The sequence below is a fragment of the Pelmatolapia mariae genome, linkage group LG22, assembly GCF_036321145.2.
Source record: "Pelmatolapia mariae isolate MD_Pm_ZW linkage group LG22, Pm_UMD_F_2, whole genome shotgun sequence".
Taxonomy (NCBI): domain Eukaryota; kingdom Metazoa; phylum Chordata; class Actinopteri; order Cichliformes; family Cichlidae; genus Pelmatolapia; species Pelmatolapia mariae.
In genome coordinates this window covers 18,090,679-18,109,133 of record NC_086245.2, presented here as the reverse complement: position 1 = coordinate 18,109,133, position 18,455 = coordinate 18,090,679, and the positions used below count along the sequence as shown (strand labels likewise).

The following is an 18,455-nucleotide window of genomic DNA, read 5'->3' as shown; positions in this document are numbered from 1 at the left end:
TTTTGTTTTTAATTATGTGTACAAAAACAGTTCAGCCACGTCATGCACTGTTTGCTGTGTTGTCTGCACTTGAAACTCAATACATTAAAATAATCAGTGAAGAAAGTTAGTGCTGAAATTAAAACTAACACTAAATGAAAGATTATTCTACACATTTAACAGCTTATTTAGAGTAATCACATGTTGTATTATTAATGTCACATTTAATTAATCCCGATCTTAAAAAAATGCATTAAAAAAAAAGATCTTTTTACACAAATATTGAGCCACTGAATGTCACCGCAGTGCAATTAAATTGAATGTCACAGTTCTGTGTTGGGTACATCACACATTCATACACAGCATCACTCCACAGACATCGTCAAAGTCACACATCTAAAAAAAACTTTAATAAAGGAACAGCTGGTTAAGTAATTCTTACACTCGTTTAAAACATAGACACAGACTTTATTTCCTGCTGATGCTGTTTTGATTGAAGAAACTTATAGACAGTAAATGCACCAGCATCATATAACCATAAAAATATTAAACTGACAACATTAATAATAATCATCATCAAATCATCACAGAATCAACCCATCTACAACTCTTAAACCCAACAGTATTTGAGATCTTTAGTGTTTCTTAAAGCTATTAAGGTCAGTAAATAAAAACACACCACTCAAAAAGGTTTAGCGCAAATAGTCTACATGAGTGTTGTACAGGATGGTGGGTGTGGACTGGTTGTTACACCCCTCACTTGACAACATTATTCCAGTGTTTAAAAAACAATATTGGTTGTGGAATGACACAGACTGCTGTTACAGTCCAAATAAGGCACCATTTTCTCTCAAACTCCAGCGCATATTACCTCATTACTTAAGTTTGTTTAGAAACGTCTTTGACATTTAATAGAAAAGAAACTCAATAAAACTTTAAGCCTGCTGTCGTGTTCTGGCCTCCCACACCTTTAGAAGTTCAAACGGTTTATCAAGTAACACCGATGTGATTTCTGGAATCTACTTTTTGGGGATTAATTGCACCAATGATGCAACTTACAATATTAATTAAATCCATCCACATAGTGCATACTGTATTCCTCTTGGTAAACGCATAATTTCCTCATCCCCCTCCACAGAGGTCACAAATATTCAGTATCAGTTGTTGTTTATTGTCTCTTTCCTCCTTGACCATTTACAAATCTGTTCCTGCCTGCAGCTCTCCTCCGTTTTGCAGGCTGCACAGTTCTTGAGGAATATTCCTGAGCTGTGGAGCAAAGAGACACAAGACATAATAAACATTTGAGATGGAGTTTAGTGAAACGTTGTCATCCATCTGCATGTTATGAGACTGACCTGCAGCACCATCTGTGATGAAACCACATGAGTCAATAACACTCCTGTCATTGCAGTCGTGCCTTTGCAGAGAATTTCTCTGCCAACAGAAAGAAAATCAGAGTCACAAACACAAACAGTCTGTACAACTCACTCGCTCAAAACACTGCTCTGGCTTGGTTCAAAATATACAGATGGTTTCAGAGTCCTGGTTTTCTGCATCCGTGCTCACCGTCATATTCTAATGGTGGTGCTGTGCCATGCTTACACACAGGGCACTTAAAAACAGTTAACTGTTGACATTAATGCTAACGCCAGAGGGGTGCACCGTGAAGTGAGATTAATGGCACAGTGAGCTATGTCGAGGTTAAAGTCAAAGTTTTCTGTGTCAAGAAAGTGACTCTGTTTTGGCTAAATAACCATGGTAACTCATGCTGCACACATAACCTGGTCAGGAGCAGAGTTTTAATTTAAAATCATCAGGAAGTGCTTTTCACTGATTCTTTTTTCTTTTCTTTTTGTTAAACATCATGTTTTCCATGTGATAAAGATCCTCTGCTGGGTAAATACATCTAATATGTGCAGCTTGTTAAGCCGTAGCTTACTAACACCACCGAATGTGCAGCTAAAAAGTTGAAGCAGTGCATTTTTACTGGGATTTGCATGTGTTCAGTTGGTGATGGAGGGAAAAAATTAATATAAATGTTTTTATATTGGGTTCTGATGCTTACACAGCAGCACTAAGATTCACTCAGTATTAAAATAAACTTGATGTATTGACAAGAGTCAAATTTTACAGCTATTTAACTTTGTGTTATTTGCAGCACTGTTGCATTTTCCAGTTATATGTTGTTGTCATTTATATATTCTGTTTAATCATCATCATCGGAAAACATCTCTGACTGGAGTAGCTGGCACTCAAAGAGATCACTTTGTGCAGAAAAAGCATCATGTGAAGCATTAAACGGCCCTTTTTATGTAAATGTGCACATAACCTTGAAACAGAAAGCAGGGCTTAACAGAAAGGTTGATAACCACCACTGTGATACCTGCTGTGTGTGACTGGGATTTTAGGTTTTACCTCTTAAGCTTTCTTTGTTGTACATCCCTCTGTTCTATTCCACAGACGGAAGTTTCCACTATCACAAGCAAACCAAAACCTCTAGAAACATTTAAGTAAGCAAGCAGCCCAAGGCACCGTCTCACCTTCACTTTCTTTTGCTCATACCACACCATCCCATATAAGCACAGGAGCGTGATGAGTGCCTGGAAGGAAAAGTATGCAAAAAATGAGTCTGCTTAAAGAAAAAAAAATATAAACTGCTACTCCTGTAAAAATCACAGTTAATATTTGTGCAGCACATCAGATGCAAAGTCCTGCAACATCTACCTTATTAATCACTTATTTTCAATCTGTTTTAATAACCAATTACTGTAGGTGACACATATCGTTTAATTATAAATGCTCACTTGTCTTTTCTTACCAGACACAGCAGCCACATGAGCACGTAGCGAATTTGTGTCTTGGAAAACAAGTCATGGCCAAATTTTACACAAGCAAGCGCCTCCAGGAAAGCGATGGCTCTTAAAGAGAAATAGAGAATAAAACAGAAATAATGTGTTTGATTTGAATGATTCAAAAACAGACATCTGTATTCAACAATGGCCCCCTCTCTTGGCCATGCCTTTACACTGCGCTAAAGTGCCTCTATTGATGCATGAGACTCTAAATGGACGTTGTCCATGTTACTGTTCTCACAGTATTAAGAAGCATAACTGATATTCATTCAGCGCACTGTGCAGTGGGAAACTCTTTCACTTTTAAAGGTTACACTGCAGGGGTGAACCTCAGACAAGAGAGCAGCATCAGCGTTAAGTCGCTGACGGAGCGTGTGCCGGTCTCGTTGCTATAGTAACCGGAGCAGACTAAGGACATCAGCACCTTTGTGTCTGAGAGGACTACATGATGTTATGAATTTCAATTGACATGAAGCTACACTGTTATAAAAATGAATCCAAAAGGTTTAAATAAAGATTTAAACTGTAAGTCTAATGAGACAGCTTGACACCCGTGCTTCGTGGCCTGATATGATTATGGTTAAGCTGGCGCCAGTGGCAGGAAGTGTCCATTTACTCTCTGGTTGAAAATGAGTGAAAGCTTTGTTTTATGTGCTGTTCAACAACAGATTTCAACCATAAAGAGAATTAGATGAGTAATATGTGACACTTGACACTTGTTACAATGTTACTTTGAATTTGCTCTGTTAAAACCAGTGTGGGGACAGCTTCTGCAAAGCATGCAAATAACTAATAAAAAAGATTCAAGCCAAATTTACATAATGACAACGCAATAGATAAAAAAAGGAAATGGACAAGCTATGGCTCTAGCTACAATTTTTAATTTTTACATTTTTTAAAACATCAATGAAGTTGCTCTTAGATAAAGAAAATGCTTAAATTGACAGTAAAAAAAAGATACTCACCCAAAAACCCAACACTGTGTGCCAACTCGCTTACACTGAGTGTCTGTCAGGTATGCATAATATTGTCTAAAAAAAACCAACAAAAAACAAACAAACAACAACCCAAAAACCCCAAAATCAGTAAGCAAACATTAACACAGCATCCTCACAGACGTGTATTTAGTAGGTACAACCTGAATAAGACCGCATAACATTGTAATTACCACTGCTCAAAGATTGGATTGGTAAGTGATTTAAATTTGAGGTTTAATCATACCGTACAGTGGGTGCAGTGATGACTCCGATAAGGAGGATACGACACCAGCTGAGAGGGTGAGAGGCCTGGAAGACGAAGATGTGCTTGAGGAAGAATGTGTTCAGCTCTGTCAGCTGTGGAAATAAAGATGTGTAAGACAAAGAGGATGAAACTAAGCAAATGGACCATTTTAAGAACAAGTTAAGTTTTTTCACTGTGTACCATCCACTCTTCTTTTAACAACAGTCTGTACACGTCAGTGAACCGAGGATAGCATTCCTATCTGATGTAGGCTGCTCAACAGTCTTGCGTGTTCTTTGTTTTGTTTTTTCTTTCTTGATGCTCCAAATGTCTTCAGTTTGTGAAAGGTCTGGACTGCAGGTAGACCAAAGCCAGGCTCTTGTCTGCAGTGTTTAGCACTGTCTCGCTGTAATATGAAAGGCCTTCGAAAAAAAAAATACATCTGAGCCACTAGTTTCACTTTTGTTTTTTGTGTGTTAGGTCAGGTTTTTTATTTATTTATTTCAATTTGTTGAGCAGTTAGTGTGGATATATGTTTAGTTGCTATTTTTGGCTTTAGTTTAGTTTTATTCATTTGACCTCTTCTATGGGTCCTGTCTTTTTTGTTCATTTTGTATATTTTTGCATTTTGAGGCATAAATAAAACATTTGATATATTTTTTTATGTTCTACTGTGAATAAAATATCGGTTTATGAGATTTGCAAATCATTGCATTCTGTTTTTAGTTTTTACGAAGCACTCAAACTTTTTAGAACTGAGTTTGTGTTTCTGAATCACGGTACACCCTACCTGCCACAGGATCATAAAGAGATAGATGCCTGCAAGCCTCTGGAATGATGATTTTGGATCAAACCAGCGCACGAAGGTCCAGCTGGCTGGAGTGAACTGAAGCACAGCTCGCTTTATTTTCCCTGTGGTAGTGTGGATTTCCCTGAACAGAAACAGTGTATTGTGTCAGGGTTGCACTCATAATACAGAGATCTACTCATGTTTGAAACATTAAACATTTGAACATTATTCAAGGTGAACAATAAGAAACCAATTGTTCTCCCTGTGGTCAGTTATGTGAAAAATATCTCTGAATGTAAATCATTTGAGAACAAAAAGGGAAACAAGAACGCCAGGAAGTTTAATGATTAAGGTTTATTGATAAAGGTTTTAGAGGAATTCCAGAGATGCTTTTTTTGGCTTTTAGGAATTTGAAAAGACAACTTTGTCTTACACATCCCATCTCTTATCATATTATTAGATTGTTTCAGCTGTTTCTAATGTTCATGGCAATTCTTTTACATATGGGAAAAAAAAGAGAAGAAAGTACTGACTTGATGCTGGCCCAGCGATATGTCCTCATCTCCAGAAAACGGCAGACGGTCATTCCCAGCCAGATGCCTCCTCCATTACACAACAGTATGTCAAGTATCACCTGATCCCACCAGCACTCCGCAAAGTTTGGTAGAAGGTGCATGAAGAAGAGCTGTGACCAAACATGGGACAGACAGGACTGAGTTAATATACAGTCAGCGAAATAGAAATTACTGCTTTTTACAGTTCTAAGGTTTATATAAGAGAACAAAAAGTTTTCCATACGATTTTATCAGTCTCACACAACATTGTCGAGGAATTCTAACACAGTCTTCTATGTAGTGTTACTTTGGTTCATTGAGGTTTGCGGGCATATGTTTACGCACAGCTCGCCACGCCATTGCAACACAATGATTAGTTTCCTTTTCAGCCATTCTGTTTTAGATTTATTCCTCTGCTTGTCCTGTTGTATGACCCAGTTTAAGCCAAGCTTTATCTCTCAGACAGATGGTCTCACATTTGACTCTAGAATACTTTAATATACAGAAGAGTTCAGGGCCGCCTCAATGACTGCAGGTGTCCAGGACCTGTGGCAGCAAAACAAGCGCAAATCATTACCCCTCCATCACCGTGCTTGACAGCATGAGGTGTTTGTGGCGATATATTGTGGTTCTCTCCAGATGTGGTGCTGTGGATTCTGGCCAGACATCTCCACTAAGGTCTCATCTGTCTAAAGGACGTTGGGCCTCCTTTACAGTGCCTAAGAACTGCACGAAGGCACTGTTGTATGCAAATCGTGCGTACAAATGTTTTACAGTAGTTTATGAGTATTTTCATACCTCAAATTGCTCATACTATAGGCAGAAATGTAGAAGTCCCTCTGATCATGCATACAACCAAATCACAGCCTGTCTGCCTTGGAAATTTAAACACAAGTCTTTGAAATTGACATAACTACTGCTACTAATAACGACAATAAAACTATGGTTACAGTTTTCCAAATCACCATAAGCTACAAAATGTTCACAACTACAACAAAAAATGCACATAAAGAAAACAAAATATGTAAAATGGGAAAAATGGAAAGGTCTAAGCGTTAACCTTCCATTTTCTTCAGCTTATCTGGGGACGCGTCACGAAGGCTAAGCCTAGGCAGAGCAGCCCAGCCAAGGCCTCCCAACAGCCCCCTCTTAATTTCCTCAAACTTATCCAAGGGAACGCCGAACACTTCACTCTTACACTTGGCTATCTCTTCACCACGACGAACTGATGTGCTGCGTCCACAATCCCTCTACTTTAAACAAACTCCATTGACCCTTATCTCATCTTATCGTATCTTACATGTTCTCAACTTTCATTAAACATGACTTCTATCATTTCGGGATGTCATCACTTACAGTATAATTTCTTAACAGTATCCCATGGATGCTAGAGAATCTTTTTTTTTCTGTTGCAGTGAACTCCTCATCTGGGGTTATTCTTTTCACAAGAAAGAATAACTTTTATTGTAGTTTTGTAGTTAGTCTTTTTCCACTTGAGCCACAGTGGGTGTCTCAAGGGAAAAGATATTTAGCTCTTCTGCATTATATCAGCCTGAGAGCTTTTAGTAATTGATTTTTAAACCATCGTCATTCCCATGGAAACACTTTGGAAAGCCGTGCCTCTTCTGGCGATAGTAATTTTGAATATGAACTCATTTTTTCTGCAAGGTAAGAATGTTGCCACGTAAATATTCTTTCTTTTTAGAGTGCAGAGGCTTTCTCCTGACAACCCTTCAGTCTTTTTCCAGTTGTAAGATTTAACATTTCGCTCTTGTGTTGTTGCAGTTTGTCTGAGCATTGTACATTCAGACCATGGGGTGGATTTGCTGAGACTTCCACGCCTTGGCAACAGTCAAGACCACAGCTTTTGTTATGTGCAAAAAGCCCCTACTGCTATTATACTGTCATAAATGTCTCCCAGACAAACAATCCCTGTTCCCTGCACAGAATAATCTGAAGCACTGTTATTCTCTCGCAAGAGCTGGATTACTACAAATGACTGATAATTACTCTTCTGTGACCTTGCAGATTCCCCGCTTTGTGAATATACAGCATGTTTATGACAGATTTGAATACAGGCAGATCAAGCCTGCTGTCATGTGGAGATTACATGCATGTTACCTCAGTGAGTTCCCAGGTTATGCTGATGGTCCAACACAGGCCGTAGCTGCGGATTAGCAAAGCCTTCATGGCCCATCCTCCAAAGTGGCCAAACGCAAAGATGTCAAAGTGGCTCAGGATGCGCTCCCACGTTATCACTGTACAGTTTACAGCATACTCCTGTTAGGGAGAAAACAACAGTAACAATGCTAATCAATCATGGTGATTTTGATTACATCTTTACTGCTACCACAATTACTTTATTTTACTGAAATCTGACTACACAAGTGTGTGTTCACTGGTCAGCAGATTCTCCAAATAGATCATACTATGGAGCATGTAAGAACATCCCTACATAGATCATAAAACTTTATTGAAAAAATAAAACAACTATGCGGCATGATTATTCTAAATCTATCAAAAAATGGCTTTAGAGGATTTTAAGTTTCACTTCAACAGGTTCCAAAAAATGTAAGGTCAAAGCTATCCTTACCATGATATCAGCCTCCCGTTTTGCATAGCGGAGGTTTGGGTCGAGCCAGTACATTAGAGTCTTCACTTGGTCCCAGTTAAGGAAGATAAGGAAGACAAGAAACAGGAAGTAGAGCACACTGAGACCTACCCAGCACAGGAGGAAAGTGAGTTAGTGAGGATAAGGCTACATGAGAACTGTATCTTAGCAGAAAAGTTAAACACCCACCGAACACCATTCGCCATATTGCAGGGTGTGGCCTAACGAAGGGTCCTGAAATAGAAAGCATCATAAGGTGATTGTACTATTTATAATAAAGAGATCATGGAAAATACAGATCCAATGTCTTTTTTGCACAGTAATATCTTTAGAATTATATATATATATATACATATATATATATATACACACACACACACATACATATATATATATATATATATATATATATATATATATATATATATAAAAAATTATACTTCTCCATCTTATATACATTTGGTCTCAATCAAATATACAAGCAGATTTCTGTATTTGCAACTTAAAAATAACTGCATTCAGACAAACAAAGATACCCATGAGGCCATGAATGAAATGTCATTATGGCCCCACATCTCTGAGGCATACAACAATACAGGTATGACGATCTGATTAAACAGCTAACTGGGTTTTAACAGGTAATCTTGAGTCTCTAGCTTTAGTTAAACTATAAAGAGCATACTACATTTATTTTAAAGCTACACTTTAATGGTAGTTTATAACATAAAGTATACATATACTAATAAATTAAGACATATTCTTACAGTAATTAATCAAATTTAGTTATTTCGTGGGTAAAATCTATTTTTTAAATCAAGTCTATTCTGGTCTGGCTAAGATGACATATTTGACATATTTGAATACAGGCAGATCAAGCCTTATTTTTTTAAATGACAAAAACTGACAGATTTGGTTTCATATTTTCCAGTCACCTAAATCAATCAACCAAAAGTCAAAAACTGAAAATACTTGTAGCCAGAAAAGTAGTATCTCAGTAAAAGCGATTAAACTAGTAATTAATCATCAAAGCGGTACTAATGAATCCACTGTTTCAGATCTACACGGTGACTTTATCACGCTCGACCATCCACTGAAGGAATGTTATTATGAGTAGTTATTAACTCACCATTAGGAAAGGCCAGGACACTGATGACCAAGAAGAAGGAGACGACTACCAACAAACCGACACGGAGGTTGTTATCTGTGTGTTCATCATCCCTGTCACGGCACAAATTCGGGTGTGAACTAAAACATGAAGCTTTTAAACCAATTGTAAACAGCAACGTACAATTTCAGCTTGTTATTTACCTGGTGAAGGCAAAGTACATGAGGCTGAGCACAGTGACTGTCAGCAGAGTGATGGTGTGCGACTTATAGAAGAAGTCAATGGAGATATCCTCCACTTGTTGCTCGTTTATCATTCGGAAATGTAAGTTATAGTTAGCATCGTCCTTCCTCGGTATTCGGGGTCCAATCGTAGCTGCCATGTCGCTGAGACAAATGCCTCCTCCTGAACTTTACCGATGCAAATTTATCCGTGAACACTAAAAGTTGTGAAATAATGAGGGGTGACGTAAAAACAGACCAACAATCAGGAACCTTGAAGACGGACTGAACCAAGCCTGATCGTAGGGGCGTGGTATGCCAAAGAGTTTTGTAATACTCCCCAGAGCAAAGGTTATAAACTACAGCAGTGCATTTTTTTAACTGTAGTAATGTTATGTTATGTTTTTAATTTTGCATGTATGACACTTTTTATCTGCTAAGTATAAAAACGACATCAGGTATGCGTGAAAACACGCCGTTGTGGCACTTCCCATAAAGTGACGTTTACGTGGAGCACTTCCGTTAGCGCGCACGTGAAAATACTTGACATTGCAGGACGGTGAAGAAAATGCTTTGATTCATAAACAGTGAGTAAGACAACGGAAAGGTCTATGTACTGACGCTGGATTTAAACTGGATTTAAAGAATTATTATTCTGCTAGCATACAACGATGTAACCGTGTCCAGCTAGCCTCTCGTAGGCCAGCAAATCATTAACCGAGCTGTCTGCATAGCTAGCTAATCCGGGGGAAAGTATATATTAATGACTTAAGGTTTTTGTAAATATGAATGACACGAGCATTTCATCTTTTCCTTTTTGAAAAACACACCATCACGATGAGCAGGGCTATCCGTGACAGTGGTGAACTCCACTGTTGATCCCTTCCCAGTTCTGGCCCACTTGTCAGCCAATCAACATTTGACCGATGCTCAGTGCCAGTTGCGATTTTAGAGGACTGCACCCAAGCACTTTTGCAATTGGCAATTTTTTTAGTGACATAACAGGTCCTTAAGGACTGTCACTTCTTCTTTTGTCCACCACTTGTCCAGTTTCCTCAGATTTTTTTGTGAGGGCATACTGCAAACCATGCTGAGACATACCAGGTCTTCAGCTAATAGCTCTTTGGGAATCACCTTGTTGGTATAAAAATACAAATTTGTGCTTGTAAAACTGTGTTACCCTCTGTATTTTTCAACTAAAGAAATGGAAACAAGTGACGTATTTTGTGACAGGCTGCTAGTTACAAAGTTCCTAAAGATACATTTAAAATTGGTCCTTGTCTAATATGTGTAGACACAACACTGGTTCCCTTAAGTCATCTGCCTTTTTATGGTGGAAGGATTTGTTTGTCCGTGTTAAAATGAGGGAAATAAAAACATTTCTCTGAAGGCTAGATAAAAACAACTGGGCTTAAAATTGGTGAAAAAGCAGCCAATGTCCAAAGAAAAAAATGTGAAAGACCTTCAGAAAGCCTGGAGAGCTGTTGCTCAAGACCACTTAAAAAATTACAAGAAAGTCTGGATACTTGAAAGTAAAATATAAAGGAATGACAATTGACTGAAGACCTTTTCCCACTACTGTATGTTGCATGGTATGCCTCTTAAATATGTCATGTTCATTTCTTACAGAATAACCATGGCCTCTACTTGTGCACAGCTGTGTCTAAGAGGCACGGGTCCTCATTACTCTAAGACAGTGAGCAGTACCTGGCAGTATTACACTCGGGTTCAGCAGCGGATTAAGGTAACAAGAGTACCAACAAAAGTCATTAGTGGATTATCGATCAGGGGGAATCACACAACCGCAACAACACTGACAAGACTGAGGTGGAAACAACAGATTTGCTTCTACAGTGACTCAGCAGCTAAATATCTGACAACTGAGGCAAAGGAAGGCACGAATACACAAGAGCTGTCAAGAACTAATACTACAGCACACAAGACCTCACTGTTACCAACCAGAGATGCTGCACTAACTACTGAAAATAATGATATATCATTAGGTAGGTAGTAGTTTGTTGCTGTGATTGTTCATTAATTTAAAGGGTTTTTTGTATCACGTTGGAATTTGCTCATCTTTAATTTCTTTATCAAGCAGATTTGGATCCTGTGGCTCAGCCTTCAGCTTTAGAAGAGATCAGTGATGAAGAGGCCATCAGTATATCTGTTCCCTCTGCCATCCCTCCAGTCTCCACCACTCTTAGAGATTATGTCGATAAGTCTGAGACGCTTAGCAAGTTGGTACAACTAGGTAATCAAAATAACCACTTTGGAATCACAGTAAAACCTCATCTTCAAAATCTGAACCCAAATGTTATTATTTCTAATCATTCACCCACCCCTTCTCATTGCAGGGGTGAACTTGTGGAAGCTGGAACAAAGGCCTAATGTAGGCTCCATGCTGCTGAGGCTCAACTTCAACACAGATGTGACCCCGCGGTTACTGTTTCTCAAAGACATCGGCGTGGAGGACTCTCGCTTCGGCTATATTATCTCACACAACCCCTTCATTCTCACTGAGAGTTTGGAAAACCTACAAGCCAGGTAGCTCGAAGGCATCTTAATGAAAAGCTTTACATGTCGAGGTTCTTTATTGTAACATAAATGTGTCTGATGTGATTAAGTCACACCCATGAAATTTAAAAATCTTATCTGATTTTGATTTTGCCTGATCTCCCTGTAAAAGTCATCTTCTCTTGTACATCTGGACCACTTTAAGGGCACTGGAAATGGTTTTTTTTGTTGTTGTTGTTTTGGGTTTTTTTGCTCATGTAATGTCCCATTTTGAGCACCTGTTTTTTAACAGTTTAACCTCAGACTTGAACAAAGAGCAGACAACAACCTTTGTGTCATACTGACCCATAATGAGGCTCGTCACTTGTAATGAGACCTTGTCTGCATAGTATGAAAGCCCGAAGGTCAGGAGCATGATGATGAGGATGCTCATTGTTGTTTTTAATGTTCAGGACATTGTCCACATGAATTAGTAAACCAGAAACAGGCTGTCAGTGTGAGGTTTAGCTGTGTTGTCTTAAGGTGGCTGATGGAGGACGTTCAGTGAAAACAGCTGGAACTATGGAGTTTTTTGGCCACACTAAAATTATTGGCCCTCACCATCTGCTTATTTGTTAGATTTACCTCCCTGGAGCTTGCTCAAAGTGAAAACCAAGATAATGTTTTGCCATTTTTACATAATGGAGGTTATCCAGTGAGCTTTGGCAATGCAGGTTCAAGGGGTCAGAATAGGACGGAACCCGTGAAAGAGAATAGCAGGACACCCCCCCCCCCCCCCCCCCCCCCCCCAGAGCCTAAATGCTGGTGATGGAGAGGAAGGTGGCTTGAATGGAGCTTGAATGATGACAGCTGGAGATGGGGAACAGGTGGGTTGTGCTATGACATCTGGGAAGAAGAAAAACGGATGGGCAGTGAGATTTAAAGCAAGCAGCGTAAATGCTGATTGGCCTGGAGAAGGCCGGAAGAAGGTGATTGGACTAGACCAGTGATGACACAAACAGTTTAGATTTATCCGGCAGCACCTGGGAGTGGACAGATGTGAGGCCATAGGTCTTCCTTATTGAACTTACGCATAAGCTTCATATACTTTTGTACCTTCTTGGCCGGGGTTCCAAGCGATCTGAAGTGAAACGATATGTGATGTCAATGGACTTTCAGCCGTGTTGCTATAATGACCCCACGCACATTAGGTGGTACTTGATTGTAATGGAAAACTTCTGAAATTGAGTTGAGTCGAGTAGGTACTGCTGGAAAAGAGCTATTTGTGTTCATGTGTTGTGTTACTGTTATGACACTATGAGTGTTATCTCTCTCTCTCTCTCTCTCTCTCTCTCTCTCTCTCTCTCTCTCTCTCTCTCTCTCTCTCTCTCTCTCTCTCTCTCTCTCTCTCTCTCTCTCTCTCTCTCTCTCTCTCTCTCTCTCTCTCTCTCATATATCATTTGTGAAGGGTGAACTACTTCAAGTCAAAGAACTTCAGTTCAGAGACGGTTGCGTCCATGGTGTCCAGAGCTCCTTATCTGCTCAACTTCAGCGTGAACAGGCTGGACAACAGATTGGGTTTTTATCAGCAGCAACTTAGCCTCAGTGCTAACAATGTATGCAGCTATGATAGGAGATATAAGACATGAGCCGTGCTATTATACCTTTGTTATAGTGTGTTATTACAGCTTATAGGTTGTTTTGCATTTCTCCCCAGACACGGAATATTGTAGCTCGTCTTCCCAGGTTACTGTGTGGCAGTTTGGAGCCCGTTAAAGAAAACTTAAAGGTACAGAAAAAACAGGAGGAATTATTAGAACTTGTCAGTTTTAGATGTGTTGTTCTCAGTAGATTTTGTTGATTTACTCTACAGGTGTGTGAAATAGAGCTTGGCTTTAAGAGAAACGAGATCCAGCACATGGTTCTCGCTGTCCCCAAACTTCTGACTGCCAATAAAAGGAAGCTGACAGAGATATTTGACTTCATCCACAACACCATGAAAGTACCCCACCACCTTATCACCAAGTTCCCACAGGTAGGTCTCTCTTGCGCTCATATTTTCAAGTTTTAAAGTACTACGAACTGATTTTCTTTGGCTGTTTTGAGGAATTCTAACTCCAGTATCTGACATCTTTTTCCAGGTCCTCAATTCCAAGTATTTGCGCCTCAGAGAGCGCCACCTGTTCCTCGAGTATCTCGGAAAAGCTCAGTATGATCCAACCCTGCCCAACTACATCTCCCTTGACCGCTTGGTGTCTTTGCCAGATGAGACGTTTTGCACTGAGTTGGCTTTGGCCACACTGGAAGATTTTTATTTATTCCAAAAGACACTTTGATTTTTCACCAACAGCCACATCAGTTATGTGCCAACATTAAAATATAAACATGGAGCATCAAAAGAGCTTGAAATGTACTGTTTTGTAAATATAATGATGTATTAAATAGTAATGTTTAAAGTAAATGGACTGGTTCTTATATAGCGCTTTTCTACTCTATTTGAGCACTCGCAACACAACTTGCCTCATTCACCCATTCACACCCATTCATGCAAGCAGTTTTTGCTCTTTCAGCCGCAACAATTACATCATACAGTCATGCAGCTATTTAAATTATGTAAGTTACATCCAATATTTTTCTGGTCGGGTACCGAAAACCCACATGGGAAATCTGCAGTTACCTAAATGGGTTTTCCTTTTCTCATTTGAAAAGCTTGATTGTGAAAGATTCAATTGCTGATGTCCACAGTTTTAACTTTGGATGAAATAATAAACTATTTCACACATGCTTTAGAATGAGCAACCATTACTGAATGAAACTTTGAAGTTATAAGGACATTTTTAATCTAAAAAGGTATTTTTGTCATCCATTCATTTATAAAATCATAATAGTTTGTTTTTGGGTTTTGTTTTTTGTTTTTTTTTTAGATGTTGGATAAGTACAACTCTATTCCTTAATTGACCTCTGTGGATTTGAGCACTAGGCAAACATCATGCAAACTTCCTTTTAATTTTAAAATTTTAATTTGTGGTTCTGATCAGCTCCTTTTATTAATATTTTTAATTCCTCAGGAATACTCATAAACACTGAGGTCCTGGTATATGCAAACTTCTATCTGGATCCTTACAAAACAAAGATGTGGAGCAATGTTAATAATTTTTGGGAACCCTTTTTTAAAAATTTACCAGTTTCTGATACCGCTGTTGTAAACAGTATTCTCTTAAAAATAACAATATTTTATGTTAACAACACTTACTGGATTTGTGGAGTTATTTTAAAATCCTAAGAGACTTGTAAACATCTGAAGAAAAATATTCTTTAATCATAGATGCAGACTCATCCAGAAATATTGATATTTCTTTTAAATTTCATTTTGTAGAGTGAGAACAGACAGATGGGATTCTCAAAGTCAGTCAGTTTCTCTGGGTCTGACACAGAAACTGCACAGAGTTTTGAGTTTTGGGAAGAAGCCCTTTTCTTTCTTCTTCTTCTTCGTAATTTTAAGGTCCTCAGACTTTTATGTATTATTGTAAACAGATACAGCTGGCTCAGACATTAATGGAGTTTCAGATGGAGGTTCCTCACAGGGAACATCAGGCATTATTTATACAGTAGTTACACTGATTTACACTTTATCTTCCTGAGACCCAGCCTGTTCATTATGTCCAGTTTTTTGTAGTGGACAAAAAACTGTAAGATACTTTTTTTCCTCACTTCTCAGGAGGATATTTATACTGCATTGATAACTATTTATACTGTATTTATAAAATGCTTTGTGCTGTATTGATACAGTATTTATACTGTTTTATATTATGTATACTGTATTATCCCGATTTATAATGTATTTATACTATATTTTTACTGTATTTATTCAGTGTTTATACTGATTTAAAGTGTATTTACACAGTTATAAACAAAATTTCCGCTGTCCGTGAACGTCGGACCTTACGACAGCGTGACGTCAGATAAAGTTGCTTTTGAACGCATCTTTACCCACAACTCACCGCGTTCCTTCTCAGCGATAAACATGGCGACGAGGGCACCAGGTAAATGAACCCCTATCCTTTTTCATATTTCCAGGTTATGCTCTTTAGTCCTCTCGTTTTTAACCTGTGGTCAGATCTGTTTTATTCTGTTGCTCACAGCAGGTCGTTATGTTTACTTTGTCAGTATAATTAGGCCTTCCGGTGCCTTTGACTCGTCTGTGTCCTCTAGTGTCCCCGTGCTAGCTGATGCTAACGGGTGCTGGTCAGCTAGCGTTAGCTTAGCGCTCTCCAATGCCGGTAAAATAAGATAATTGGTATTAAACAAAGACCTCCATCCTGCTGCGCAATAATAAAAAGCTTGTTTTACTAAATGACTGATGTAGAGCTCAGCCGTCGTTTGGACTTAAATTTAAGAAATCAACCAAACTGGCGTTAGCTCCTTACTAATGGAGGTTAAAGTATGTTTTCTTTAGTGAATAGTTACGTCTGTCTCACAATGACATCTGAGTGGTCGTAGTTGAATGGCTGTTGTCTGATACTCATACAGCACATTTGACTAATTGCCTCTTATAAGATTACATATACTTTATGTTGGGAAATCACTGTTACAGCAGCTCGTACTAAAATAGCTCAGTAAGATAAATAAAATATGACAAGATAGATTTCTCCCTGTATTTGTTAACTAAGACAGCCATGTTTAACTACTAGGTCTCTGATCAGGTGATCAGTGATTGTTGGTGGTACTTTGGTCCAGGTTAGAGATAGGAGACTGCTTTTGAGATTGAGGTTCCCTAGATCTGTGACACTACTGATACCTTTAAAAAGAAGATTAAGGGTCACCTGTACAGGCTTAATTTTATTTAAACCTATCTATTTATACAATTTTAATTTTCTTATTTTGTATTGTAATGTGCTTCATAACTAAACTTGACTGACTTAAATATGTATACTAAGTGGCTAGAACACTGTTCTCCTTCTTTTTTTCCATCCTCACTGATCCTGTCTGTTTCTGTCTCTTTCTCATGATTTTTTTTTCTATTTCTTTACAGCTGCAACAGGAAGGCTCCTGGTTGGCTTTCGTAAATGGTATTACAACATGTGCGGCTTCAACAAACTTGGTAAGGCCAGAATATAATAATTTAAGATGATCAGAGTTCATTAGCTAAAAATGTTGCCAGTTTCGAAGCTTGCTAATGAAGACAGGATTGTCTTGAGCTTGTGGGTTTTCTGTTGCAGGTTTAATGCGCGATGACACGATCCACGAGGACCTGGATGTGAAAGAGGCCCTCAGGAGGCTTCCAGAGAATGTGTACAACGACAGGATGTTCAGGGTCAAGAGGGCCCTGGATCTCTCTATGAAGCAGCAGATTCTTCCTAAAAACCAGTGGACGAAATTCGAAGAGGTGCTTTCACACAAACAGACTAAATTAGCATTTTCAGTGCAGTGCAAAATGTAGTGTTAATGTTAACATGGATAGATGTAGTATCTTACTGTTGGTCATTTCATTGGACGTGCTTATTTTTTGAGTTTTCCACTGAGGCTTAAGTCACGCAGCCCTAAAGATTTGTCAGCACATGTTTGGCAGCCGCTGTTTGTTTGGGGAAAACGTGATCCCCTGATTGGTTGTGAGTGGTCTTGGCACTTGGTTTGAAACTGGTAGCCACTGGTTGCTAGGGACAAGTATATATTTTGTAACTGGTTGGCGACTGGGTTCTGGAGGGTGTTGGGAGTCCATAGCCTGAAGGTGGTTGCAAAGTGTTGTGCAGTGCTGCTTTGTTGCTAGTAGTTTGCACTTAGGATGCCAACTTGTCTGCAAACTTATAACTAGATAAAAGTTGTGCAACCAATACATTTCAAAAGCCACAGCCTTTACTTCATTCTCCTTTCCTGGTATGTATCACACTTTTCTCACTACCAATTGAATAGTTTGCAAATGTTCACAGACAAATTGTGTCTTCCATGCAAACTACTGGCAACAGTTTGCTAGTGACTACTGTAATCATAAGGATGTTGTTGGTGCAGAACCCTCTCTAGGATTGATTTCATCTCTTATCAGTCAGCTGGAATATAGCTGCTGATGAGTCCTAAGTGAATTCTCAGTGTAAGATATGAAATTTTAGTCAAAATGTGGAAAAGAAAGATATAAGTAAACAGAACTATCACAAAGGTTTTTGGAGATTTTTTTTTTATTATCTTAGTTTAGGGTGGGATTTTTAGCCTCTGCTGATTACTGATGTCATGTATTGTGCCTTGTGTTTTTCCTGCAGGATGTCCACTATCTGACTCCATACCTGGAGGAGGTGATCCGTGAGAGAAAAGAAAAAGAGGAATGGATGAAGAAATAGGCCATTCCAGTTCACAGCTGTTAATCTTAGTCTTCGGTTGGTTCGTGGTCGTCCCCTGGTGTAATATTTAACATGAAATGTAATCTACATATATAACACAGTGCTCATTAAAGAAATGTACATTTTGAAACATGTCTGTCATTTATTTGATATATTGATATGACAAATTACAGTTTCAGAATTACTATAGAAGGATCTGTCACATGTTTCAGTGTTGGGCTGCTTATAAATATAGTTACAGCATTTAAACAAGAATATATAAATAAAAACAACATGCACTGTGTATACAGCTAATAAAAC

General features: G+C 38.6%; 3 protein-coding genes across 3 annotated transcripts; 2 read left to right on the top strand and 1 right to left on the bottom strand.

Moving 5' to 3' along the window:
• On the bottom strand, positions 1-9,596 carry ptdss1b (phosphatidylserine synthase 1b). The gene is made up of 13 exons (XM_065472097.1): positions 9,316-9,596; positions 9,134-9,225; positions 8,197-8,241; positions 7,990-8,114; positions 7,518-7,676; positions 5,376-5,527; positions 4,843-4,984; positions 4,053-4,165; positions 3,797-3,862; positions 2,798-2,897; positions 2,520-2,579; positions 1,335-1,413; positions 1-1,245 (listed from the first exon to the last, which is right to left on the bottom strand). The coding sequence occupies exons 1-13, from the start codon at positions 9,492-9,494 to the stop codon at positions 1,148-1,150; spliced, it is 1,410 nt and encodes a 469-aa protein (XP_065328169.1). The 5' UTR covers positions 9,495-9,596; the 3' UTR covers positions 1-1,147.
• A 234-nt stretch (positions 9,597-9,830) lies between these two features.
• mterf3 (mitochondrial transcription termination factor 3) lies at positions 9,831-14,325 on the top strand. Its single transcript, XM_065472096.1, has 8 exons — positions 9,831-9,920; positions 10,963-11,336; positions 11,432-11,584; positions 11,688-11,877; positions 13,295-13,442; positions 13,544-13,615; positions 13,700-13,861; positions 13,968-14,325. Exons 2-8 carry the CDS (start codon positions 10,970-10,972, stop codon positions 14,160-14,162), a joined length of 1,287 nt encoding a protein of 428 aa, XP_065328168.1. The 5' UTR covers positions 9,831-9,920; positions 10,963-10,969; the 3' UTR covers positions 14,163-14,325.
• A 1,483-nt stretch (positions 14,326-15,808) lies between these two features.
• LOC135933849 (cytochrome b-c1 complex subunit 7) lies at positions 15,809-18,285 on the top strand. Its single transcript, XM_065472095.1, has 4 exons — positions 15,809-15,869; positions 16,859-16,927; positions 17,046-17,212; positions 18,078-18,285. Exons 1-4 carry the CDS (start codon positions 15,851-15,853, stop codon positions 18,153-18,155), a joined length of 333 nt encoding a protein of 110 aa, XP_065328167.1. The 5' UTR covers positions 15,809-15,850; the 3' UTR covers positions 18,156-18,285.
• The last annotated feature ends 170 nt before the right edge of the window (positions 18,286-18,455 follow it).

What these genes read in the sequence shown, in the direction of transcription:
- ptdss1b (XM_065472097.1), bottom strand. Translation starts at nt 9,494, where the DNA reads ATGGCAGCTACGATTGGACCCCGAATACCGAGGAAGGACGATGCTAAC. An exon ending in TCTTTATGATCCTGTGGCAG is followed by an intron (nt 4,166 to 4,842) that starts GTAGGGTGTACC and finishes TTATTTCCACAG; the next exon opens with CTGACAGAGCTGAACACATT. An exon ending in ATGAGCAAAAGAAAGTGAAG is followed by an intron (nt 1,414 to 2,519) that starts GTGAGACGGTGC and finishes TTCTGTTGGCAG; the next exon opens with AGAAATTCTCTGCAAAGGCA.
- mterf3 (XM_065472096.1), top strand. Translation starts at nt 10,970, where the DNA reads ATGGCCTCTACTTGTGCACAGCTGTGTCTAAGAGGCACGGGTCCTCAT. An exon ending in AAATAATGATATATCATTAG is followed by an intron (nt 11,337 to 11,431) that starts GTAGGTAGTAGT and finishes TTTATCAAGCAG; the next exon opens with ATTTGGATCCTGTGGCTCAG. An exon ending in TTAGCCTCAGTGCTAACAAT is followed by an intron (nt 13,443 to 13,543) that starts GTATGCAGCTAT and finishes ATTTCTCCCCAG; the next exon opens with ACACGGAATATTGTAGCTCG.
- LOC135933849 (XM_065472095.1), top strand. An exon ending in GTGCGGCTTCAACAAACTTG is followed by an intron (nt 16,928 to 17,045) that starts GTAAGGCCAGAA and finishes TTTCTGTTGCAG; the next exon opens with GTTTAATGCGCGATGACACG. An exon ending in AGTGGACGAAATTCGAAGAG is followed by an intron (nt 17,213 to 18,077) that starts GTGCTTTCACAC and finishes TTTTTCCTGCAG; the next exon opens with GATGTCCACTATCTGACTCC.